At 45.5% G+C, this 27,528-nt stretch overlaps 1 protein-coding gene across 10 annotated transcripts in view; it reads right to left on the reverse strand.

Moving 5' to 3' along the window:
- Positions 1–25,572, reverse strand: part of RPS6KC1 (ribosomal protein S6 kinase C1) — a 153,189-nt gene extending 127,617 nt beyond the window's left edge. For 7 of the 10 annotated variants that reach the window (XM_037496710.2, XM_037496714.2, XM_037496713.2 and 4 more), the window contains exons 1-3: positions 25,431–25,572; positions 11,401–11,436; positions 5,639–5,759 (exon numbers count right to left, since the gene is read on the reverse strand). In XM_037496710.2, the coding sequence (XP_037352607.1) occupies positions 5,639–5,759; positions 11,401–11,436; positions 25,431–25,535 (262 nt within the window). In that variant the 5' untranslated portion in view covers positions 25,536–25,572. Of the gene's footprint in view, positions 1–547; positions 634–5,638; positions 5,760–11,400; positions 11,437–25,430 lie in introns of those variants that run through there. The other 3 variants (XM_037496707.2, XM_037496715.2, XM_054690446.1) reach the window with 3 other exon arrangements.
- Positions 25,573–27,528: the final 1,956 nt, after the last annotated feature.

A 27,528-nucleotide genomic window follows, 5' to 3' on the forward strand; every position in this document is an offset into this window, starting at 1 on the left:
GGAGGGAGGAAGGAAGGAAGGAAGGAAGGAAGGAAGGAAGGAAGGAAGGAAGGAAGGAAGGAAGGAAGGAAGGAAGGAAGGAAGGAAGGAAGGAAGGAAGGAAGGAAGGAAGGAAGGAAGGAAGGGAAGGAAGGAAGGAAGGAAGGAAGGAAGGAAGGAAGGAAGGAAGGAAGGAAGGAAGGAAGAAAACATGCCTCTATATAAAAAAAAAAAAATTATAAAAAAACAGAAAGTGCACACACTTCTGACAGCACAAGGTGACCTGGCACCATCTCTCGACGCATTAACTAGAGAAATCTCATGGAAGACATGTAGACACTGGACGAGCCCCTTAAATCTCATTTACCAGCTGAAACAAATACACTAAACCTTGGGAGTTTCAATTCTAGTCATCAGTGACTGATCCCACCTCTCATAAAGCTAGACCAAAATCCCAACTCCCCATTGAGTGAGACTAAAATTCACAAGCAATAAGCATATCTTATTCTAAACAAAATTAATTTGTCAAAAGTACACCTTCCATAAGTACGCATTTCCATTCACTAACCTTGGGCAAGCAGAGATGCGTGGAAACTTTCCAGAAAGGTGCACGCCCCGACATAAAACTTCCGCATTAAGAAGTTCAGTTCTAATGAGTCCTGCCATCAGAACAGATATCAAAGAACATGCCAATTTTTGTTCCTCAGATAGTTCAGAGTAACTAACACCCAGCAAACCCCAGGCTGGCATCCACAGAGATGAACACAGTGCAATAATAACTACAGACCCTAATACATATAATAGTCACAGAATTTTGAAATTAATTTAAAAGTAGCAAGATTCGACAGTAACCCTGAGGACAGACAACACCTGGTGGCTATATGTACATTACATGTAAGCCACCCAAGCCCCAACTCCAACAATTAAAAGTTGGGCGGGGGGATTGGTAGAGGAGAGGGAGGTATAGTTCAAACATTCTTTTTTTTAACATTTTAAGCAGACAGGTTTATTAGGAGGAAGAAAAGGCAAGGCACCTGGTAGTCACAGGCAGGCAGGAAGCTGCTGAAATTCAAGCATTCTAGCTAAGCTGGCAAGTCCCTGGAAACAGTCTGATTAACAGCTGCCTTTGCATTTTCCATTGTCCAGACCAACTCCTAGACCGTCATCTTCATGACGGTTGAAAAATGCAGATGTGTCAATGATCACGCACTGATTATATGGACCTAAAGGTTACACGTGACCGGTGAAAAACCAATAAGAAAAGCTTAATGACTCTTAATTCTATCAAAGATTCATCCAAGTGAAAAGGGGGCAGCCCGACCTCTCAGGTGCAGATTCCTTCCAGTCAACAGCACCAGCAGAGCACCCAGTGAGCCAGTGGGGTCACTCTGCAGCTAGGAAAGCTGGGGTCCTGAGAAGCCAGGGTTCACTACAAGGGTGTGAGAAGGGACAGCCTGAGGAGCCGGTCTGCATGGGGCGCTGTGGAGAAACTTCAGAGAAGTGGGGTGTGCACCCTGGTCCAGATGCTGTCCAAGTGGGGAAAGATGATGATCTATCACCCCCATCCAACTCTGACTCTCATTCTGATGAATCTAACTGAGGCAACGAGCACAAAGAGAGTCTGAGGCTGTGGCTGACTGAGGCTGGTCTCTGGGGAGCCAGGAGGAGACACACTGGCTCATTTCTGGGACCGGCACTCGCTCAGGCTTTCTCTGTGTTCAGACTTAACCACAAAGTGCTCTTGTTATTGTCCCAGTCCGAGGACAGAGTGGCCTTTTCAACAGAACAAGACCCAGCCACAAAGACCCAGCCAACGCGAAAGGACACAAGGGCAGCGGAGAGGTGCCCGCCAGATCGCCCTTGGCTGTCAGGAGCTGCTTTTCTCTGTTTCACAGGAAATCGGCACATCGAGAGACATAAAGCAAACAAAACAATGACTCAAATCATGAGAAAACAGGCCTACATAGTAAAAGCCACTGAAACCTGCAGTGTGGTCTTTAGAGATATCGCTGTCGTGAAAGACCCCAAACAGCACTGGGAGATTTTATAGAAACAAGCCGAAGGCCCAACCCCAAGTCTCAGACAACCTAAACATCTCCCCTTCAGAGCTGCAAGACTCAGTGAGTCACTGGGTCGACAAAGACCCCGTGAAGGAGACGCAGTGTGCTGACAGGAAGGTGGGACGCAGGGAGATGTCAGTGTCTGGCTTACTCTCAAATGGTTCAGGGAGAAAACCTGGGAAAACATTAACAATTGGTGAACTTGTGCAAAAGGTGTGTCAGGATCCACTATGCTGTGCTTGGGGTATTCTTCTGTAAATTTAAAAATTTTGCAAAATCTTAAAAACTGGAGAGAAATGAGTTAAGTGCTGTAGGTGAGATGTCGAACTAGAAGGGAAAACAACTAACTCAGCAGAGAACGTCTTAGAAAAGGAGACATGAGAAGTCTGAGAGGCCAGGGGACCTGTAGCAGAGAGTGGGGAGCCCATGTGGGGGCGCTGACGAGTGCTGCGGGCCTGGCCACTGCGCCCTGGAAGAGCAAGTGCCTGCTGACAGCACGGACATGTCAACCCTTTCGCACCTCAAGTTTCCACATGAAAATATAAGCTCACCTGAAAAGACAGATGATGAGCCAATTCCCTCCACACGATACAGCTGTGCCTGCAGGGGTCACTGCCATTATCAAGTATTACAAATGGACTGTACCATTTATTGAAAGAGATAAATTACTTATTTATTAAGATTAATAAGAACCTTTCACACTGTGATATGCAAGGATGTGGAAAAAACTGAAGATCATTCATTAGCAATAGACAATAGGTAAGCACCTCAACCAATTTAGAAAGCATTCCCTTCTACCTAGAGACAAGTTCAATGTTTAAGAGGCCAGGTGGGGTACGTCCACCATCAAGGTAACGTGTGAAATCCACAGTCCAGAACGTATAAGGCAGAAAATAAAAATACCCTCCCCTTTGCCCTCAGAGGTCACAAGCATTATACAAAAATGTGCGTGGGTCTACTGAACACATGTGCCATCTTCCCAAACACCACGGTGCAACGCTTATTTTCTATGTCTTAGTGGATCGTGAAGAGGCAGCCTACAGAATGGGAAAAAATACTTGCACATGACACATCTGACAAGGGGCTAATTTCCAAGATATGTACAGTCCAACAAGAACAACAAAAAACAGACAACCCAATTTAAAAAGATGGGCAAGAGATCCACACAGACACTTGTTTAAAGACACTCAGACGGCCTGCAGACATAAGGAAAACTGTTCAACATCAGTGATAAGGGAAATGCAAATCAAAACCACAATCAGATAGCACCTCACTCCTGTGAGAATGGCCCACATTAAAAAGAATGGAAATAACATGTTGGGAGGTTGTGGTGAAAAAGGAACGCTCATCCTTTGTAGGCGGAAATGTAAGTTGGTACAACCTCGATGGAAAATGGCATGGAATTTTCCTCTATTAGGTATTTTTCCTAAATGTGAATACTAATACAAAAAGCTGGAAATGCACCGATGTTCATAGCAGCACAGTCCACAGCTACCAAGCTGAGGAAGCAACCTAAGTGCCTTTCAACAGACAAATGGAGAAAGAAATACTCAATGGAATACTAACACAGCTGTTTAAAAAAAGATGAAATAGGGGGCCTCCAAGGTGGCGCAGCGGTTGAGCGCTGGGCTGCAAAGCTGCCCGCAGTCTCTGCAGCGCCAGTTCAATCCCCCGCCACCGGCAAGGGACCCACATGGCGTGCAGACCTCTCCTGCCGTGCCCGCTGCTCCCCTCAGCAGTGTATTTTGTCAGTCTGCCTGTTCTGTTCCCTGCTCTGGTTCTGGTGAATTCTCTCACCCTCCCATGCTTCTGACTGTACCCAGTGCTTATATAAATAAATAAATCTTTTAAAAAAAAAAAAAAAAGATGAAACAGGGCCTCCCTGGTGGCACAATGGGCTAAGCACCGCACTATGAAGCAATCCACAGCCTCTGCAGCACGAGTTTGATCCCCGGCCAGCCAGGGAGCAATCCACATGGCTCAGCAGACCTCTCCTGTCTTGCCTGCTGCTCCCCTCAGCAGTGTAGTTCAGGCAGTCTGCCTGTTCTGTTGTCTGCTCTGTCTCTGGTGAATCCTCTCACCCTCCCACACATCTGGCCTGTACCCCGGTTCTTGTATAAATAAATAAATCTTAAAAAAAAAATTCAAAAAAAAAATAAAGATGAAATAGTGTCTTTTGGGACAACACAGATGGACTTCCAGGTGACTGTGTTAAGTGAAAGATATTGAACTGGTATTACTCACCTGTGGAGTATAAACAACAACAAAAAAAAATATGCAGGCCTAAATCTTGAACTAAGTGAATGAATATAATGGTTACCAGGACCGGGGCGGGTGGGGGACCGGGGGTGGTGGTGAAGGATGGCAGAGGCAGATGGGGAACTAGCACAGATGGTTTGGGGAGGTGAGTGGAACATGTGCACATATGGAGGAGCAGAAATGCAACCCCAAAACTGAACTACCAAAAGAATGACATCTTTCATTCCAGCGTATCTCAAAATAGCTGCAGAACTCTCATCATTGGTTAAGTTATGGCACTTCCATACAATCACATCTTGAGTAACTTCAGTTCATTTTCAGTCTTCTATTGAAAATACTGCGAGAATACCTACGTGTACACATGTGTGCACGTGTGTGTGTGCTCTCAACACGTGATCCACAGAGAGCTGGGGGCCCCCCAAGGGCCTGTCAAGGGATCAGCCAGGCCAAAACCATTTTCCTAATACCAACCAAGACAGCAGCTGCATCTCGCCGCATGGACACTGGCACCGATGATCTGAGAGCAATGCCAGTTAACTACCAGCCCCTCAGCATAAACAAAGACAATAACACAAGATAAACATATTAGGGATTGTGTGCCCTACTGCCACTCATTAAACAATCGGAAATGCCAGTTTCACGTCAGCATGTCCTCAATGAGTAGATTTCATGAGTCACCTTCATGAAATCTCAATCCTTGAGACCATTTCTTTTTAAAAGTCTGGGTGAAAAACTATCCAGGCTTGGGTATCTGGCACATGTTCTTGAAAATAAACTTAGTGAGCCTGACATAACCCAAAACAGGGACCATCACGCCATGTTCATGCCTGAGTGTTGTTCAGCTTCTGCTGCTGCCATCATCATTTTGAGTGGGATTTTCCCATGTTTCCACCCTCTTCTACAAGCAATACAGAATTCTATCAAATACTTATTTGCCTGGTCTCAGAAACACCAAGCTAATGGTTTACTCAAGCAATGCTATCCCAAAAGCATCATCCCCCCCAAAAAAGTCCACAACATTCATTTTATGAGGAAGATCAGAAACATACAAACTAGACTTAAAAATCCAAAACTTTCAGACTTACAGTAATTTATCATCTTTTCTTAGGTTCCTAAAAGGGTTTTTGTTTGAATGGCTGGGGCTAGCGCCGCGTTATTTTATGGATGGGAAGAGTAAACATATCCTATGTCAAACTATACCAAACCGTAAAACAACTTCATGCTTGCTGAGTGGTATGAATTATCTTAATAAAGGGACTTCTGGCTTCATGACTCAGCATATAACATACAACTAGCAAATCATTACTTTTTAAAATCAGAAATTCAAAATCATCACTTACCAAATACTTTTCCTTTAGCAAATGGAGGAAACAATTCCGAATGCCGAAATAAGTTCTTGTGAATTTGCCACAATTCTTTGTGTAGTTTCTTAAAGTCACTGTACCTCTTCCACACGATTATCTAACAAGAAAAGAAAATTAAATAGGCATCTCCTAGCCAAACTATTCAGGTTCAGTCAAAAAGCAAGTAATCTTTCCACTAAACTGATCGAGACTGTCATGCAAAGGCAACAAATGCAGGCTCTAGCCCTTGTGATTAACAGGCTGAAATTAGTATTTGCTTTAAAAATAGAAAACAGCGATTTTTACTCCAACTGTTCTGTTTTGGATTATACATTTCATTTTGAACATGTAATGTTTCCTTCCTATTAAAGAAATACTCAACCTCATACAACGGGGTCTACACTACGTAAATGTCACTTAAGTCAATTACTATTGGCCTGGGAATAAGCTAAACGTCGAAATGTGTATTCTGTATCCAAGTGGTTAACCCAGACTGCTTTAAACACAAAGCGCATAATCCAACACTTGCCTAACGGGGTCCACAGTAACACAGAAGCAGTGGCTGCACAGCAAGCAGGTAATGGGAACGTTTATATTTGGTGAATTTTATTTCATAAATCTCAATTTAAAGTAGTCATTAAGATTTCTGAAGGCAAGGTGACTCCTTTGTTATATAATTGTGTACATATTACATAATGATATAATCCTAGATTATACAACGTGAAAATTTGCCTTCCCTAGTTTGAATTGTTGGACCGCATTCAGATTAAATTAGGAGCAAAAACACAATATTGGAAAGGACTTCACACATGAACTTGACCTCACTGATGCAGCCTGTTAGGCTCCACAGAGATACAATAAAAGAGTTTTAAATTCCCCCATGGGGGCTACAGAGGCCTTTGCTTCTGAAGAACCAGTACTCTCACCTTTAGTGGACTCAACAGTGTTACTCCAGTAAGCGCATCTTAGGTCAGGCAGGCCACAAGTGATTAAAGGGATTCTTGTCAAAAATTTTTACTCCCTGCATATGAAAATGCTCAACTCAATTTTGTCTTCAAGTTAGCAGGCCTGTTAGACTTATCTATGACTCTTAACAAAATGCTGCTTCTGGATGCTTCCTTTCTGTGTTTACACAACAAAGAGAGTCATGGAGCAAGTATTTCCATGGCCCTACATGGTACTAGAAACTGCGCTGGCACAGAGGATGAAAAAACGAAAAGCCCACCCCTCTCTTCACTGTGTCTCAGTCTAGGCAGGAAGATGAAGCCTGCAGGGTGGGTGCTCAGAGGGCGTCCCGGGGGACAGGGCGCCAGCGGGGCCACCTAGGAGGGCTCCCCAGAAGACATCAACTTAGTTGAGCACACTGAAGGGAATGGGTAATGCGACCAACAAAACGAAGTCACCCAAAAGAGAAGGGGTTAGGATGGAGCATTTAAAAGAAGAGCCAGATGCCAAATATAGCGACTGAAATTTTAGGTTTTGCCCTGGAGAAACTGGCACAAGGCAGAAGTTGAGAGACAGGTGCTTCTGAGGTGTTGGAATGGAGAGACCCAACAGGACAGACGTACTCAGGAATAACAAGCAAGATGCACTGTCAGGAGTCAGCAGCAGAGTGGGGTGATGGCTCATGAGAGGTTTCTCGGCATCTATTATGAGATGGGGTCCGACAGCAGAATGATGGGGAGCCCTAACCTGGGAGGCCAGCAGAAGGAAGAAACCCAGTGCTAAGAAAGAAGCTTGACTGTCCATGTGACCGGCCATTTCGAGAGAGGGAGGGGAGGTTTTATTTTAAGTGGAAGTGAGGGAGACAAATGCCAATCCCAGTAAAAGACACAGCAAGAGGCACAGAGCATCACCCCAGGCGGTGCACAGCACAGGTCTCCAGGGAGTGAGACCACGAGTGCAAATAAATTATTTTGTTGTTTCTTATAGTTTCTAATGTTGATACATGAACATAATTCTGTCATGAGAAAAAAACTTATTTTTATATATTTTAAAATATCAAATGACGGTAGAACCACAGTGCCCAGTGTTCAGGGAAAGTGGGTGATGGGCCCAGGGACTGGTATCTTACAGATGCCGTCACTATGTCATTAGAGACTGGGAGAAAACAGCGACAGCCGCAGCTGAGATAATCCTCTAGTTGGGTCATTTTTAAATAAGGAGAGTACCCGAGGGCAGAAGAGAGCAATGTAAGTGGAGTCACAGCATACAGACCCCAGCTGGTATCCAGGCCAAAGTGAAGACTGCCAACATGAGAATCTGTTTCTCCACCCGTGCCTGATTCCGTCATTCTCAACACTAGGACTATTGGACGGAGACAGCGAAAAGCAAATACGCACCCCCAAGAAATGCAGGTGTCGTCATTCCCAAGCTGCTTTCCTTCTCACCCTTTTTAAGCTTTGATGTGTCTAGAAATCTTCAAAATGGAACAGTGAACAAAAGCACAAGGGCTGGTGTCTACACTGGCACTACATGAAGTCCCACAGACACGCCCAAAATCCTCTAATAAACGATCATTTCCTATAGGAAAACACAATTATTTAACAACCACTCCTCTGCTGAACCAACCCTGCAAAATTACTTACCAAAGTCCCTTGAATAAAACTCCTCAGTTGAATAGTAAACTCAATGACAGTCACCATAATTTTAAAAGCTTTATTTTCATTACAATATTCCCTTAAAAATTTTTTATACAAAATTTTTTTTATACTTTCACTTAACAAAAACCTTTAGTGCTATTGTATTTTACAAAACCACTCAGTTCAGTTCATTTTGCTCTTTATAATTCTCATCCAGTATTAAACTTGCTGGATCACCCTTCCTTGCAACCAATGTCACTTCTGTACTATTTATATTTCTAGGGGTCTGCTCCCCACTCCAACCTCCTTGTCAAGAGTCTTTTCTTTCCTGGGATGCATTCCTGAATGTCCTCAGTTTTTCTAAAACTATTTTATTTAGGGCCTCCCTAGTGGCACAAGGGATTAAGACACAACCTATGAAGCTGTCCGTCACTGCTGCAGCACACGTTCCATGCCCGACCAGGGAGGTGACCACACCGTGCAGCAGACCTCTCCTGTCTCCCCACTGCTCCCCTCAGCAGTGGATTTCAGTGGATCCACCTGTTCTGTTCCCCACTCTGTCTCTGGTGAATCCTCTCACCCCCCACACCTCTGGCCTATATCCTTGTATGCATAAATAAATAAATCTTAAAAAAAAGAGAGAGAAAGAAATATCAGTGGCACAGAACACTGCAAAGCTCCTCCCAGCTACGGGGACAGCTAGAGCTAGCCTATATTTGGTTACACTAGCAGCACTGCTTACTGTACTCACTCGCCCTGGAAGCCTAAGTTCCTAAGTAATAAAAGAATTAGAGAACATGAAAGGGAAGGAAATAAGAACAAATTTTAGGTGATGAATTTCTCTCCTACACAGAATCCCAATGTTTAAATGAAGAACATGGAAACTAAAAGTAAAGTGCTTTGTAAGTTCAAGGTTATTCTATATTTTCAGAAGCCAGCTAGAGAGAAAGCATTTTTTTTTTTTTTTTTTTTTTTAGTTTTTTACTATTTCTACCAGAGGACCATGCAATCATCTACCTAAAAGACACTTACAAGAGTTTGATGATGGTTCACCAACAGTTGTTATTATAAAAGAGTTTTCCCCCAAAGAGGATTAAGGAAATGGCAGAGAGCGTGTTCCTGGACAGGCTGGCTTGGGATCTGCCTGGAAGAGGGATATAAAGCTACGGCAAGCAGCACAACCGCCGCCGCCATGTTGCGCAGACGCCGCCGCTCTTGTTAACAGTAGTAAAGTTTCAAACACAGGACAGCCTGGGATCGACTATCAATTCAACATCATTAGTAGACTTGTAAAGAGTTGTTCGTTCTAATCAATTGACAAATAATTAATCAACAGTGCAAGTTACCGTCACTGTCATCTATGTGAAAATACAAACACACATGCCCTTTTCTGCCAAAATAACAACTTTATTATATTCTCTTCCTGACTATGGGGGGAGGGGGGAGTTGGGTAGAAGCGAGTATCTTAAAATCCCCAAAGAAAACAGCATGAAATATTTGTTTTGAAAAATGTATCTTTTATTGAATTCTTCTTACAGAAATATCAGATCAGATATAGCAAGAAATGGTAATATATAAAAATGAAAATAGTGATCTCGCACACTCACCAACCAGTACCAAACATCAACTTAAATGAATCAAGCCAGGATTCCCCATAAGGAGCAGTGGGACTTATTTGTGTTAAACACTTTAATTAAGAAAAAGAAAAATCGGGCCTCCCCGGTGGTGCACCGGTTGAGCGCTGGGCTGTGAAGCTGCCCGCTGCCTCTGCAGCGCCAGTTCAATACCCAGCCGCCAGCGAGGGTCCCATGGCATGCAGACCTATCCTGCCACGCCCGTGGCTCCCCTCAGCAGTGTATTCATCAGTCTGCCTGTTCTGCTCCCCGCTCTGGTGAATTCTCTCACCCTCCCGCGCTTCTGACTGTACCCAGTGCTTGTATAAATAAATAATCTTTAAAAAAAAAAGAAAGAAAAAGAAAAATCCCCAACAGATGGCCTGATCCAGTGACAAAGAGCAGGTACCAAGATGAAAGCAAATCAAAACAATGTTAAAAGACGTTCCTCAGCAGGCCTCCCCGGTTGTGCAGCGGGTTGAGAGCACTGCTGTGAAGCTGTGGGCAGCCTCTGCAGCACCGGTTCGATTCCCGGTCGGCCAACGAGATATCCACATGGCACACTGCTCCCCTCAGCAGTACTTTTGGTCCGTCTGCCTGTTCTGCTCCCCACTCTGTCTCTGGTGAATCCTCTCACCCTCCCGCACCTCTGGCCTGTACCCCAGCTCTTGTATAAATAAATCTTTAAAAAAAAAAAAAAATGATGAAGGAAACCCAATCTTGGTCTCATCAACAATTTAAACTTACTCCTAGATAAGCAATCTCTTTAACAAACCTTCAGTGAAGCTAAAAAGAACCAACACAAAATTTCCATTTACGAGTGAAAATCAGTAAGAGGTAAATAATGGAAAGTCAAAAATTAAAACAGTAATATCAATAACTTATGTGGGCAGCTCTCCTGCCTGCATGTTGTCTCTGCAAGCATCTCTTTCTTAATCCTACCCCTTTCAAAAAAAAAAAAAGTTCCTCAGTAAAGATTCTGAAAGGTGTATGGCTACGGCAAGCAAGCACAAAGTAATTATAAACAGAATGATACAGTTTTAAAGCAAAAATATCACAAGTTGAATTGCTGTTGTTGTCTTTTTTTTTTTTTTTGGGGGGGGGGAAGTCTGCAAAAAACCAGCATGAAATCTAAGAAAGTAACATCTACACCCAAAGCAGTCTTCCAAAATGTCAACTTAATAGAAAAATGTAAGTAGGTAAAAACCTATAATTTACTATCTTTAAAATAACACTAGTTAGCAGATACTTTTCATTTTTTTATTAAGCATCATGATTTTGAAATAGGTAGGTCCGGGGCTCTTAACTCCCACTGAAATCTTAAGAATGCTAGTTATCAGAAGAATTACCACATTATTAAACACTATAATTATATAACTTAACACCTACTAAAATTTAACACGTACTTCACAGACCTTAAATAGGATACTTCATATACTATTCTGGGAGCTACAATCGCCAAACATACATAGACTGACAGACAAATAATTCAACTTCATCAGTAATCTGATTAAGTTTTTGTCAGACACATAAAATAAAATCTTCATAGGGACAAACGGGTTACCTCCTGGACATCTTCTGGATTTCTTCGTGAAACCACCTAAAACAAAACATACACAAATACCTAATCATTATCAAAATTTAAGACTCCACTCTTGTATAATTATACTCAATGGCATTTGTATGGGAAAAGTCATTCATTTAAAGAAAAATATCTTCTTTTATCACTTACAGAGGTCAGCTCTATGATGTCACTATCTGAAACACACCCTAAGAAAATTAAGCAGAAAGGCAGTAAAAGCAGGTCTACCTGCTCGAGGGCATTACGCATTCTTGACTTAACTCCAACGCTGGCCTCCCCCCCTTCCGAGCCCACAAATAAATCAGAAGCCTAAAAAGCAGGCGTATCTGGGCTAGCTGTCAGCAGGCACTTGGTACTTACTGTGCACCTCCAACTAGCTAAATAAAAATTTCAATGAAAAAAAGCCACAATGCGCAGGCACAGCAGCATCTGTGAGGGGAACGCAGACCAGAGCAGGGAAGGCAGCAAAACAACCCCAGAAACGCAATAGCACTCGGGGACCCACCACCCAGCCACCAGCATCACCAAAAGAAAGGGGGCGAGGTGAGATTTTTCCAGCTGCAAAAGCCAGAAAGCCACACACTTAACAAAGATTTCTCACAGCACATCCAAAAGGGTAGACAGGAGCGCCCGCCATGCCGGGCCCTACAAAGCAGCTCCCAGCTAGACCCGAGCGCCAGGACCAAAGGGAAGGCAAGAGGCCACAATGTCCACTTTACAAAAACAAAGACACTCAAGCTCTTCAAACAGCCAATTCTGGGGGAGAGGAGGAGGGAGCCCAAGCTGTGACAAGGACCACGGGTGAAGACTGGCTTACCCTGCCTCCCGAGGGCCAGAGACCACGTGAAGTCAGGCCAGCCCAGCGCCGGCCCCCACTTCCGGGCTTGACCTCTATAAAGTGGGGCTCACCCACCCTGCCCAGCCTGGCTGCTGTGGGCCTCACAGCACGGCAAGAGCACCGTAACCCAAGTGTGCCCCTGTCCCTTACCAGGCCATCCGCCTGTTGAAAGGCTCCACTGAAAATTCCAGACAGCAAAGATTTCCAATTTCTTTCCACTCTACTCTCCAACTCCCAGGACATGTGAACAGTGAAACCTCTTAGCAGTTTTCACCAATTTGGAACAGGGCTGGCCCATGGAACATTCTGTGATGGAAAGACGGTCCCTGGCTCCCCGCCCAGGCATGTGGCTACTGAGCACTGAGAGAGGCTAATGCAACTACAGAACTGAACCTTTCACTTGATTTAAGTTTCAATTTTAAAAAAGCCACAGAATTAGAGGAAGAGGCCAGAGCAACAGTACATTAGCCAAACACATCATTTCAGCTACTACTTTCAAGTCCAGGTGCACACACACACGCACTCACTAGCTTGCTCTTGCGCACACGCGCGCTCTCTCTCTCTCTCTCTCTCTCTTCTCTCTCTCTCTCTCTCTCTCTCTCTCTCTCACACACACACACACACACACACACACCCCTTTCCAAAAGCAGGGCTTGACATAATGATTTAATTTTGCCTCCTATAAAAATATTTTTTGCAAAGGTGCTAATGACAAAGTCAACCCCTTCACCCCTTCAGAATCCACCAGAAATAGTCACCAGACGCCCCTCGCCAGGGGGGCGGTTCAGGTCCAATCAGTGCTCTCGCAGGAAGGGGCTGGTTACCCTTTAACAGCAGAAAACTCTCAAAGCCTTTAACAGTGATCAAGCCTCATAAATCTCCAAAGGGAAGACATACATTACTTACCAAGGCCATCTGTCCACTCAAGTTTTTCATTTTGTCACATGCTGTTTATTATTATTTAACGTCACTAGCGCAACAGCTGCTGAGAGTAGGAGCACAGCTGGAAGCGCCCTGGAGTTCCTGCCCCTGTTCCTGGTCACAGCAAACTCTGATTTAGGAAAACAAGGAAGAGCTGATAGTGAAAGAAGCCGCTCAGAACAGAAACCCTTTCCTCCATCCAGTCACCACAGCAATCCTGCCACCAGAGGGGATAACCAAGGCCCGGGAGCTCACAGCCCACCAGGCCGAGCAGGACCTGACCTCACCAACTCCATGAGCCAAACAAGAGTGTTCTGCAGGAAAAGCTAACCAGGCCTCCTAGAAATGCAAGCTGCAAGTACATAATACGTCTGTCTAATGCCTATCAGGTAAACCCATTTTGTCTTTGACGAGAAATAAGAGTTGTGGGGTAAATGAAAATTATCAGGCTCTTCTGCCCTCCGGCAATTAGCACTGATGATGGACCCCTGCGGTCCTACACGCATGCCTGATAGCGGCACCTGGAGCAGGGTATGGGTGTGCATAGGTGGGCACACCTGGGCTGAGAGACTGGGCTTATAGGTGGCATCACAGGGAAGCAGCACAGAAGAGCAACAGAATGAGAGAGAAAGAAAATGAGAATACCAGGGAGCACAGAAAGAGTGAAAAGTCACCGGGAGCCCTGCCAGCCTCCCGGGCCCCTGCCTTTTAAAAAGCTCAGTAAAAGCCCAAAAAAGCCACTGAGGGTTCCAGGACTCTCCTTTACAACCCCCCCCCCCCCGCCCGTCTGCCCGGATTACAGAGATCCTGCCCTGTGCCTTCCTGCCTGTAAAGGCCAGACTGGGCACAGTGCAGGTTTTCTGATCCCATGCAGACCGGGTAAAGGAGGAGTCAGAGTCCTCAGTGGGTTTTTTGCAGGTCTTTTATTGGGGTTCACCAGGCATATGGCAGGCATCGGTGCTGGGGGGCCAGCCTCCCAGCCCCCAGCAAATCCTCGCTCTATCTGGGCTCTCTGGTGATCTCGGCTTCTCTTCGGCTTCCGCTGCTGCTTTCTCAGCTTCTCTTTCGGCTGCTGCTGCTTCTACTGCTGCTGCTGCTGGCGTCCCCGTGATGCCGCCCTTAAAAGCAGTCTTAGCTCAGCTGAATCCCACCTACCTATGCCCACACCCTATTCCAGGTGCCCGCCATCAGGCATGCATTCAGGACAAGGATCCATCATCTATCCTGATGGCGGAAGGGCAGAAAAGCCTGATATTTTCTTTACCCTACACTGCCCTATATGAGTCAACCAAAAAACAGACCCGAAGAAGCACTCTGGCAGAACAGAGAGAACTGAGAAGAGTATGAACACGACACAGGCGCTAGCCATGACTGTTTTTTTTGCCAGTTTGCTCATAAACCAAAGAAAAGCAACCTTAACATGAGCCCTCTTGACTATCTTTAAAACAGGGACCAGATTCTGTTGCCGAGCTGAAGCCCGAAATCATCCATGGATCACGCTAATCCTCTTTTATCTATTTCAAATTACCAAGTTTCCCTAAAAGTCAAGTCAGAAGCACTTTTATCTAATTACCATAATGACTTGATATCACCCTATTAACTCAGGTAAGAGCTGTCTCCTTAAGAAATAGCTACTAGAAAACAAAACTACAAAGATTAACCAACTCTCTTTCCTACCAAAAGAATCACACAACAAATTCCTTTACAGAAAAGTAGTAATTAAATTTGAATTTTAAGAAACCACTGTTATGAAGAATTTATTCTAGTCAAATCTTCTGATGGCTACGACACTTAGTATTCAGCTAGCAGAGGAGAATGGCAGAGCTAAGAGGATAGAGTTTTTAACAAAAGTTACTTTAAAAAACTGTCAAAATGGTAATAATCAAATATGAAGGGAGAAAGGATGTGGCACGCTCACTCTTGATTTCTCCAAGAAGCCACTCCAGATGCAGGCCAGGAACACAAGGACATGCACAGATGTAAGGTTCCATATCCTGGACGCCACCCGTCAGGGCGAGCAGGTAAACCAAACGCACCTTCACCAGCACTGCGCATGCGATCCTCCTTTCAGACATCTGACTTCCATGCACGCGCGACACCTTTAAATCGCACTACACACACACACACACACACACACACACACACACACACACACACACACACACACACACACACACACACACGGCAACTCTGGCAGCTCACACGGGCAAGGGCCCCATCCCAAATCTAACCTCCCTTGTGCCCCATCATCTGCCTCTCACCTCCTCCCACTCCTCCCTCTTTTCCCTACAGAGCTCCAGGTGCCATTGGTTGGCACGAATGTTTGAGTTGGCTCTTGCTCGCCAGCCAGGTAGTCCTGGGCCAAGGGACAGCACCTGCACATGCTATAATTAGACACTCTACACGGCTTTTAGTTCTCTGGAGGGCAAGAACCCCCACACGGCACAGTGAGCCGATGGGGCAGTGTTGAGACACTCAATCGTCCAACAAGGTTTTGCAAAAGAAGAACACTGAAAGTGAGGAACAGGTGCTTTGTACAGTATCAAAATCCCACTCTTGAGGAAAAAAAAAATTTTAACAGCAACTTAATGCTTGATAATGTTTGCTAGAGTTGTTTTTTCTCATTTCAGAGTTTGCCCACTATCATAGCACCACAATGTGGTAAACTATTTGCCCAAGTTCAAGGAAAATCAAAAGTCCTTACATTGAAGTTTGTCATTTAACATAGAACATTAATATCTAAGCACATAATTTACCAAATAAACAAGAATCACATTTCTGAAAACCCACTTACTAAGATGCTTAGTAGTTGAGATAGTTTTCCAGTAAATATGAACAGTCAAAAATAAAGGAAGGCTAGAGTTAAAGAAGACAAAAAACGAGTAACTTGAATCATGATTCGCAAATATTTAGGCATAAATACAATTTATAACATACTAACTTCCCTGCACTCCCATGGTTGCTCTGTTTGCTGAAAATGCCTTCAGATTAAGCCAAAATCAAGTAATTTTTTAAAAAAAAATCTTCCTAGTGATACTACTGATTTAACAACCAAAAACTAGTAATTATTACTGCTTTAACACTGGGCATTTGTGACAATGTAAGAGGTTAAAGGCTTGAAATTTAGCAGGTTCTTTTTATTCCTTTAAAGTGATAAGTTATTCTATGAGATGCTTGAATATGCATTACTTCCCAAAGAAAAAGCTAACCAAACCAGACATCACAGCCTGCCATCTTCCCACCCACAAACGTCCAAGAATGTTCGAGGGTAAGTCCGACCCACTGCCTTCTCAGATGAAGGGTAAGGCGAAGATGTCCACTTCCACTCCTCAGCGGACAAGAAGTCCTAGCCACTGAAATATGGCCAGAGAGAGAAATCAGACATTCAGATAGGAAGGAGAAATAAAACTACCTCCTTTGTTAGACAACATGTATCGTCTCCGTAGAAAAAACAACTCTGCCCAACACACCTAGGACAGGTCATCACAAGTGAATCAAATTAATTTATTCCAACCATGAAAAACTGAAAACTGAATATTAAAATACTATTTACAATAGTACTAAACTGTTAAAAGTTGAACTACTGTCAGCATCTAATGCTGAAAACTATAAAATGCCAATGAGAGCAAAGAACACCTGAATTACTGGCAAGACATATGTATGTATCAGAGTTGAACATTCAATGTAATAATGATTATCCATTTCCCCCTAAACTGAACTGCAGGTTTTTTTGTTTAAGATTTATTTATTCATGCATACAAGAACTGGGATACAGGCCAAATGTGCAGGAGGGTGAGAGAATTCACCAGAGACAGAGTGGAGAGCAGAAGAGGCAGACTGACTGAAACACACTGCTGAGGGGAGCAGGGGCCAAGACAGGAGAGGTCTGCCACACCATGTATTCGATCCTGGCTGGCTGAGATCGAACCCACACTGCAGAGGCTGCAGACAGCTTCACAGCACTGCGCTCAACCCACTGCACCACCAGGTGAACCGCATGTTTAATGTAATTCTATTCCAAATCCAAATCCTTACAGATCTAAACAGGCTGATTCTCAATTTTATACAGGAAGGCAAAGGAACTAATAATCAAGAATTTCAGGAAAGAATAGTCAGAGGAAGCATACCACCTAACTTGAAACCTGCTTAGTATAAACCTGTGGTACCCAACCAAACAGGAGCAGAGCCACACATTCTTGGCCAGATGATTTTGCACAGAGGTGAAATCGAATCCCTGACTGCAGTCCCTGGCATGCAAAGGTGTTCTGTCGTGACTGGATATCCGCATGCCAGAGATGAATCTCCACCTGACCCTCCCACCTTCCACAAAATCATCTCAAACTGAATCACCATCCTAAATGTGAAGGGCCAAACAATGAAACTTGGGGGTGGGGGGTAGGGGAGTGTGCTCGGGGTCTGTGAGGGGCTTAGAGACACTGAAAGGGTCCAGAGAAGAAAAAGATGAAAACCCGTCATCACCTTTTTTTTTTTTTTTTTTGCTTTGCAAAACACACTATTTTTTTTATTTTTATTTTTTTAATAATAAATTTTATTTTTATATTCCCCATACAATTGCAGCCCCCCCCCATTCTGACCCCAATCCCTCCCCTCCCACCCCCACCCCCCTAAAAGTGTCTCTGGTTCGTAGTTTTTTGTTGATTTTGATTTTCACTTTCTTATAGTTATTCGTTTTCCTGGTCCCTTATTTAAGTTTTCTAGATTCCTGCTATGAGTGAGACCATCCGGTATTTTTCTTTTTCTTTTGGCTTATTTCGCTGAGCATGATCCCTTCCAGTGCCATCCATGTTGCTGCAAATTGCATGTGTGCAAAACACACTATTAAGAGAACATAAAGATAAGCTACACGCTGGGAGAAAAGACTTGCAAATTACATATTGAACCAAAAAAACATACATCCAGGCAGGATACAAAATCAACACGCAAAAGTCAGTAGCCTTCCTATACACAAACAATAAATCTGAACAAGAAGAAATCAAAAAACCATCCCTTTTATTATCGAAACAAAAAAATCAAATATTTGGGAATAAATCTAACAAAAGAGGTAAAGGACCTATACAAAGAAAACTATAAAACACTGTTAAAAGAAATAGAAGAAGACACAAAGAAATGGAAAGACATCCCCTGCTCAGGGATTGGAAGAATAAACATTATTAAAATGGCCATCCTACCAAAAGCAATATACAGATTCAATGCTATTCCAATCAAAATTTCAATGTCATTCTTCAAAGAAATAGAACAATTATTGATGAAATTCATATGGAATCACCAAAAACCCCGAATAGCCAAAGCTCTCCTGAAAAAAAAAGAAGGGAATGGTGGCATCACACTCCCAGACTTCAAACTATACTACAAAGCCATAATCATCAAAACTGCATGGTATTGAAACAAGAACAGACATACAGACCAATGGAATAGAATAGAAAATCCAGAAATAAACCCACAGATTTACGGTCAACTAATCTTTGACAAAGGAGCAAAGAAAGTTTGTTCAATAAATGGTGCTGGGAAAACTGGGTTGCTACATGCAAAAGAAAGAAGCTTGACCACTACCTCACACCATACACAAAAATCAACTCAAAATGGATTAAAGAACTAGACATAAGACCTGAAGCCATAAAATACATAGAAGGAAATATAGGTGAAACACTACGTGAATTGCACATCAAAGACATCTTTACAGACACATCGCACAAAGCAGTGATAGTGAAGGCAAAGATAAACAGCTGGGACTACATCAAATTAAAGAGCTTCTGCACAGCAAAAGAGACAATAACAAAAACAAAGAGAAACCCCACCAACTGGGAGAACATTTTTGCACACAACACTAATGATAAAGGACTGATCACAAAAATCTGCAAAGAGCTGATGAGACTCAACAACAACAAAGAAAATAATCCAGTCCAAAAATGAGCAGAAGAGCTAAAAAGAAACTTCTCTGAAGAGGAAATGCAAATGGCCAACAGGCATATGAAAAAATGTTCAACATCACTTGTCATCAGGGAAATGCAAATCAAAACTACCATGAGATACCATCTTACACCAGTGAGAATGGCACATATTAAAAAAACTAGCAACAACAAATGTTGGCGAGGGTGTGGAGAAAAAGGAACTCTTCTGCACTGTTGGTGGGAGTTCAAACTGGTCCAACCACTATGGAGAGCTGTGTGGAGATTTCTGGACCTACTAAACATAGAGCTTCCATATGATCCAGCAATTCCACTCCTAGGTATTTACCTAAAGGACACAGAAACATCAATTCCAAAGAACACCTGCACCCCTATGTTTATAGCAGCACTATTTACAATAGCTAACCTTTGGAAACAACCCAAATGCCCAAAAATAGATGACTGGATCAAGAAGATGTGGTACATATACACCATGGAGTATTACTCAGCATTCAAAAAAGATAAACACATGCAATTTGCAGCAACATGGATGGCGCTGGAAGGGATCATGCTCAGCGAAATAAGCCAGAAAGAAAAAGAAAAATACCGGATGGTCTCACTCATAGCAGGAATCTAGAAAACTTAAATAAGGGACCAGGAAAAAGAGTAACCACAAGAAAGTAAAAATCAAAATCAAGAAACAACTATGGGGCCTCCCCGGTGGCGCAGCGGTTGAGCGCTCGGTTGCGAAGCTGCCCGCAGCCTCTGCAGGGCCTGTTCGATCCCCGGCTGCTCCCCGGCCACCGGAGGAGGGTCCCACATGGCGCGCAGACCTCTCCTGCCGCCCGCTGCTCCCCTCAGCAGTGTACTTCGGTCCTTCTGCCTGCTCTGCTCCCCGCTCTGGCTCTGGTGAATTCTCTCACCCTCCCACACTTCTGACTGTACCCAGTGCTTGTATAAATAATAAATAAATAAATCTTTAAAAAAAAACAACTATGAACCAGAGACACTCTATGGGGGGTGGGGAGAGGGGAGGGGAGGGATTGGGGTCAAAATAAGGGGGTCACAATTGTATGGGGAATATAAAAATAAAATTTATAATAAAATAAAAAAAAGGACATCCAGAAAAAGTAGAGAACTCTCAAAACTCCAATAGAAAGGAAACAACCCAATAAAAATGGGGAAAGACAAACTCAAAAGGTTAAATAATGTAAGATTCTATTTCCATGACACCCTAGAAAAGGCAAAAGTATAAGGTGGGAAGATCAGTGAGCGCCAAGGGCTGGGTGTGGAGAGAAGAGTGAAAAAAGGGCCCATGAGGGAGGCTGGGGAGGATGAGTAGCTCCGAGCAGTGCCCTGCAGCATTGGCCTGGCTCAGGCAGGAGCGCAGATCCAGGAAAGTACGGGTCAGCGCCAGTATGCTGGGTGTTGGCCGGGCTCCTGAGGACGCCTATCATGGACCTGGCTGGCCCCAGGCACCAGGAACACCGGGTTAGTGAGACAGCAGCAAGCACAGCTCATGGGGGCCTGCAGGGAGCCCGCCCCGAGGAAGGCCTCTTGCAGACAGCAGGGGCTGAACCTAGAAGAGTGCGGAAGCGCGTTCCAAGGCAAAGCTGCGCCTACGGAGAGGTCAGGGCAGCATGCGGGCTCCTGGGAAGCTGCAACTGATTTCCAGGCAACATGAGAACAGGGTCAAGACTGGAAAGCAGGGTATCTCCAGGTGACACAGACTGTGTTTCATTCTGGAGTTTTCGAAATGGCAGTTTTTAGACTCAAAAGTCCAGCTCAGTCAACCTTCTCCATTAACGCCCGTGCTGCCCTTTGTTCCATGTTATCCAACTACGTGAAGACCCTGGGGGGACACCAGACATCCCCACACACCTACTGAGGTGCCAGCAGCACGGCACTCGATGGACAGCACCACTGACAGCATCACCATGGCCCACCGCGGGAGCTGGCCAGTCCCTCCACTCTGCGTCCCGTACCCTCATTACATGTGAGAGCAGCAGCTCCTCACCCGGCTGCAGGGGAAGGCTCCTTGAAGCCAAGTGCTTGGCCCAAAGCAAGCACCTGTGTTTGCTGTCACTACTCAACAAGTGCTCCCGAGGCAACTTCTTCTGGTCTGAAAGCAAGCCTGAATCACTCTGCAGGCATGCAAGGCTGCACACACGAAACCAGAAAACACCGCTCAAACCAAAGGAAGGCGGAGTGACCAACACGTGCACGGATCAGGAGACACAATGCTGTGTCAGGTCTCAGTATGTTCAAAGCTGACCTGCAGTCTCTATGTTATCAAGTCAAACCCGGTGTGCTTGTAGATCCTGACCAGCTGATTCTAGAACTTTACATGAAATGCAGGTCTAGAGTAACTGTAACAATTTTAAGGGGAAAAAAAAAGGGCTGACTGCCTGATTTCAAGACTCCATATCCTGCCTGTGTGGTCTCAAGAGAAACTAAAGGTCATCCCCACACAGACTCGCACCGAACTGTCCATGAGGCTGTATCTGTAACAGCCCCAAACTGGAAACCACCAAACATCCACCAACAGGGGAAGGACTAGCTGTGGTGGTGAAAGGGCACAAGCCACAGGGACGGGTCTCAGGGACCACACTGTGCTGAGGGAGCCAGGCTAGGAAGTGCCCACTGCATGACTCCATTTATATAACATTCTAGAAAACACAACCTCCTCTCTAAAACCTCACCTCAGAATGCTGACACCTGCTGCCTGGGAGGAGCTGAGGAGAGGGCACGACGTAGTGATGCTCACACACGAGTGCCGCAGACTTGCACAGCAGTGAACGATGAGGCACGCGCTTGCCCAGCCCAAACTCAACCTGACAACTGGAGTGTTTTACTGCATGTAAATTGTGCTTCCATATAAACAAAATAAAGCCCTAAGGCAGTGCTGTCCTGTAAACTCAGAAGCATACTTTTTGCTTTCCATACTCATGAAGGAACACAGACAAGAATTACCACTGACCTTGGTCACTGAGAATCTGTGTGACAGTGGGGGAATTTTGTAAACTGAGCATGAAGAAAACACTGGTGATGATTCTTTTCTACCTGTGTCTCCAACTATAGAATGACAGGCAGAGGCCTCCCTGGTGATGCAGGGGTAAGTCTCAGCACTATCAAGCTATTGGGAGCCACTGCGGCCCAAGTTTCATCCTGGCAGGGAGCTACCCACATGTCACAGCAGACCCCTCCTGTCTCCCCGCTGCTCCCCTCAGCAGTGGATTTCAGTGGATCTGCCTATTCTGCTCCCCACTGTCTCTGGGGAATCCTCTCATCCCCGCCCATACCTTGGCCTACATCCCAGATCTTGTGTGCATAATCAAGCAAAATGAATCTTTAAACAAACAACGAAAGGCAATCTTGAAAGAGATTACCAATCTCCAATTCTGAATTGAAACACTTTTTCTAGCTAAAAATCAGTAAGCAACAGTTAGGAAAGCTGTTGGCAACCTGCGTCCTGCCTCGAGCTGCCTCACCTACAGGGCCGAGAAAGCCAGCGCACTATAGGAGGAGGGAAGGGCACTTGTGCCACCCAGATATCACAGGTAGTTCCAGGGATGCCAAGCCACTCCTGCATAAAAGAGCCCTACAAAGCTCAAGGAGAGCGGGTGTTCTGCAAGGCTGGCAGCCAGCCAGTCACAGAGGCGCCTCCCTCTGGGGAAGCCCTCACAGGGGAGTCGAGCTCTGACCAATTCTCCCGAGTAAAGAGGTTTTTCTCCTACATCTCAAAAAATATTTTACTAATTTAGAAGTTTAAGCAATTACTTACAAGGTCTATCTCCACATTGGCCCTCATAGCTTAAAGTTAAAAAACAAACTAACAGTGAGTGAGGACACAAAGCAAGAAAAAGGCAGGTCAGTCACTCTGCAGGTCAAACCACCACGGCAATCTGTGGCAGTTAGTTCTCAGACTTGGTGCCCCTCAGTGGCCAACTAACGCTGTTGTGAAAGTTATTTCAGAAAATTGCTCACTACCCAAGAAGATAGTAAAGGCCTCACTTAGGTTAACCAAAGAACACCCAGTGCTCCCCACTAAAGTGCACCCACCTGCAGGCCTGCTTCTGCTCTCTCCTCTCCTCCCACCTGACAAGATTCTTCCCATCTTTCCCCACCTATCCTAATTGCTCACACTCCTGAGCCCCTCAAGCCAAAAGCAGCCAGTCCCCCCAAAGCCCAAGCTCTTTCCCGGAGTCTAGTAACAGGGTGGTGTCCAGGAAAAGGGGAGTGCCAGGTTCCCTGTTCCACCCAAAGGAGGATGGAGCTGAGCAGGGAGGAGAAGCTGGAGAGAAGCCTGGGGAAGGAAAGAAGGAAGCAGGAGAGCAGGAGGAGCCTGGAGGAGGCACAAGGAGCAGAGACACATGAAGAAGATGCACTGGCGTCTTGGACCTGGACTGGTTGGAACACACATGGGTGAGAGACCCGCAGGGAGGTGACACGGCAGCTTTTAAAGCCCCTGTTTCTCAGTCTTGTATCCCTCACAGCACTCTGCGCCTAGAGCCAAACTGAGGGTGCTGCCTCTAAAGGTGAGGGAAAAAAAAAAAAAAGAAAGGCAAAGGGAAAGGGAAACAGCATTTTCTCTTCAGTGACATAAATGATAACAAATACCAAAAACAGAGACCTGCTCTAAAACTACTTAGCAGTGGGCCTCCCCAGTGGCGCAGCGGTTGAGCGCTGGGTTGCGAAGCTGCCCGCAGCCTCTGCAGCGCCAGTTCGATTCCGGCTGCTCCCCGGCCACCGGAGGAGGGTCCCTCATGGCGCGCAGACCTCTCCTGCCGCCCGCTGCTCCCCTCAGCAGTGTACTTCGGTCCTTCTGCCTGCTCTGCTCCCTGCTCTGGCTCTGGTGAATTCTCTCACCCTCCTGTGCTTCTGACTGTACCCAGTGCTTGTATAAATAAATAAATAAATCTTTAAAAAAAAAAAAAAAAAAAAAAACTACTTAGCAGTACTCACACAGAAGCAGCAACGCAGTGTCAATGGTGTAAATACAAAGGGACAAACAGAGCTGAGACACACCGCAGACCAGAGGTGGCACTAAGGCTCTAAGCAATGGTAGGAAACCAGGTCCAGATTTAAGAAGGGTCTGGTGATGGCAAAGATTTCAAGTGTGGTAGAATTTACCCTTTACCTATAATGTCTTACACACTGAAACTAATACTCCACCTACATAACCACCTTACCTACAAATGGGGAGTAGCAAATCTCCCCAGTACTCAGCATAGTCCCTGCAACAATGGCCTGGTGGCCTTTTAATTTTTTTTGTTGGGGGAAGGGGGGAGCACTTGCCGGTGCAGCCTGGTCATCTTATCCTTAAAATTGTTCATCTCATCTTCTTTTGTTTGCCAGAATTGTCACACCATGTGCATAAACCGTGTGTCACTCCCATGCCCCCAAACTCTGCTTACCTAAATCTACTTTTCCTTCTATTTCTTCTCAAGACCTGCTTCCTGGGCTGAGCTCTGTCACACATGATGGTCGCTTTCTCCAAATGTCAATACTGCTCATCCCACACCTCTTTTTAAAAATTATGATAAGGTAATTGTTACCTTTTTACATAACGTGATATTAAACAGAACTGGTCTCAAATCCCCGATGTGCTGTTGGTTGCAACGGAAACTCAGCAGGTTACTAAATCCTTGAACCTCAGTTTCCCGATCATTACAGTTGGATTCAGCTGGGTGATGTCCAGCAAGGCCTGATACACAAGCGCACCCTGCTTAGGTGCACTACATACAGACTGATGCTTCTCGAGTGGACGTGCAAGCTGTATTTAGAACTTAAGACGAGCAACGCAACAAAGTCGGTACTAAAAACTGGATCCTTTCGATGATGGAACAGAGGAGGCTCACAACTTTGAAGTTGTGACAATTCACACAAGACACCTCAGTAAAATCCCCAAGTCTCCAATTGAAAACTCAGGGGAAACGACAAGATGGCGGGCTGGGGTCCGCACACTGACGGCTCCCCTCGGTGCACGCCTGACGCTGAAAGGTCAGGCTCCGCAGGATTTACTACAGAAATCCACAGTACACAGATGAACACCTTTCTCCACCGTATCGTGTCTCGGAGCAAGCAAACCACTTCTGCAAATTCCAGCCTCCGAAGAGAAAGTCCAAGAGAGACGGGACCGAGTCAGCGCTCTGCTGTCAGACGCCCGCCCCGCCCTGGACGCGGACGCGGCTGCCCTGCGGCGGGGACTGGCGAGGGCCACCCGCCCCCGCCCAGGCGCCCCCAGACACGCGCGCCCCGCAAGTCGCACCCCCGGCCCCGGGGCCCCATACGCCAGCCCCGCCGGTCCCGACTCCGACGGCTCCGGCGCCGGACCCCGCGCTCACCCGGGCGGTGACCTTATACACCGTGTAGCCCCTGCGGTGTCGTCGGGGTTCGGTGACGGTGTAGAAACGGGCCAGGTCGGCGCCCCGCTCCCGGGGCGAGGTCATGCTCCCGCCGCCGCCGCAGCCGCCGCCGGCCAGGTACCATCGGGGATCTAGCGCGCCGCGGCCGGCCCCGCTCCCCACCCGCGGCGCTGCGGCGAGGGGGCGGAGCTAGGCGGTGCCTCCGCCTCCGGCTCCGCTTCCGGGTGAGCGGGCGCTTCCGGCCAGCGGCTGCTCTAATTCCGGGTCACGCCGCGCCGCTTCCGGGAGCGTCGCCTTAAATTCGGACCCGCGCTCGCACGTATGGCGGCAGGCGCCTCGGTTGCTCCTCGAGCTGGAGCTCTTCATTACGAGAACAGCCGAGACTTACTTAGATTCCAGTGGACTTTCAGGGAACTCTGAGTAGCCAAAACGGTCTTGACAAAGTCCTTCCTAACTTCCAAACTTACTACAAAGTTGCAGTAATCGGCTCACTATCGCTCGCCTCCTGGCTACACAGCTCCTGGCTTGCAGCCAGCTCTCAGAGCTCCATTTTGGGATTCCTGATCAGCGGATCGGGATGCAGTATTTTCAGACTTCCTTCAAATTCAATGTTTGGATTGCAAGGACATTGGGCAACACAGTAACAAATAAGAAAGAGAGAGAGTTATTTTGTTGGGCTTGATAAAGAAAGCAGGTGATACGCGCCTGAGAGTCATGTGCTGGATCAGGATCCCTTACGACCACGTCACAGAGCGGCAGAAAGACATAGTTACGATGGGGAAATGGACAGTTGGTGAACTGGGTGGAACTGGCCTTGAAGAGAAATAGAAGCGATGACACAAATGCTAAAAAAAAAAAAAAAAAAAAAGTTGCAGTAATCGAGGCTGTGTGGTAGTGGAGGAGGGCAAACACGTAGACAAAGGACATAGCGTTGGGTTCAGAAATATATCCACCCATTTAGAGTCCATGATTTTTCAGCAAGGATCACAAGCTCATTCAGTGACTGGGGTCCGGGGCTGGGAGATAATCTTTCCACCAAGTGCTGCTAGAATAACTGAATTTCCACATGCAAATGAATTTGGACTCCCACCTAACAGCATATAGTAAAATTAGCTGAGGATGGATTTAAGACTTGGGCACTAGAAGTATAAGACTCTTAGAAGGAAATTAATGTTTATCTTCATGATATTGGATTGTGAAATGGTTTCTTAGCTATGAAACCAAAGGCACAAGCAACCAAACTTTTTAAAAAAGGATATTGGGCCTCCTTGGTGGCGCAGTGGTTGAGGGCTGGGCTGCGACACTGCCTGCAGCCTCTGCAGCGCGGTTCAATCCCCAGCCCAGGGGGATGGTTCCACATGGCGCGCAGACGTCTCCTACCATGCCCCGCTGCTCCCCTCAGCAGTGCACTTCATCAGTCTGCCTGTTCTGCTTTCTGCTCTGGCTCTGGTGAATTCGCTCACCCTCCCATGCGTCTGACAGTACCCAGTGCTTGTATAAATGAATAAATAGATCTTTTTTTAAAAAATGGATATCATCAAAATGTAAAACTTTTGCATATCAAAAGAGATAGGTAAAAGAATCCACAGAATGCAAAAATATATATATGCAAATCATGGCTCTGGGAAGGATTTCATGTCTAGAATATATAAAGAACTCTTAAAACTCAATAAAGGACAAATAACCCAACATAGAAATAGCAAAGGATCTGCATGCACCTTTCACCAAGGAGATACACAGATAACCAACCAGACAGCACATGAAAAAAATGCCTCGTTAGTCAACAGGTAAATGCAAATCAAAGCCATAGGAGATGCTTAAAGTGGTAATTAAGGTAAAATGAGGTCACATGGGTGGACACTAATCAAGTATGACTGGTTGTCTTATAAAATGACAGCAGAGACAAAGAGAAAAGACAATGTGAAGACTCTCAGTGACTGCCATCTACAAGGCAAGGAGAGCTGTCCTCAGAAGAAACCACGCCACCAATACTCATCTTGGTCTTCTTGCCTCCAGAAGTGTGAGAAAATATATCTCTGTGCAAATCTGTGGTACTGGGTTATGGCATCCCTAGCAA

This window comes from Talpa occidentalis, unplaced genomic scaffold (genome assembly GCF_014898055.3).
Source record: "Talpa occidentalis isolate TD23 unplaced genomic scaffold, MPIMG_talOcc4v2.1 talOcc4.8, whole genome shotgun sequence".
Classification (NCBI taxonomy): Eukaryota; Metazoa; Chordata; class Mammalia; order Eulipotyphla; family Talpidae; genus Talpa; species Talpa occidentalis.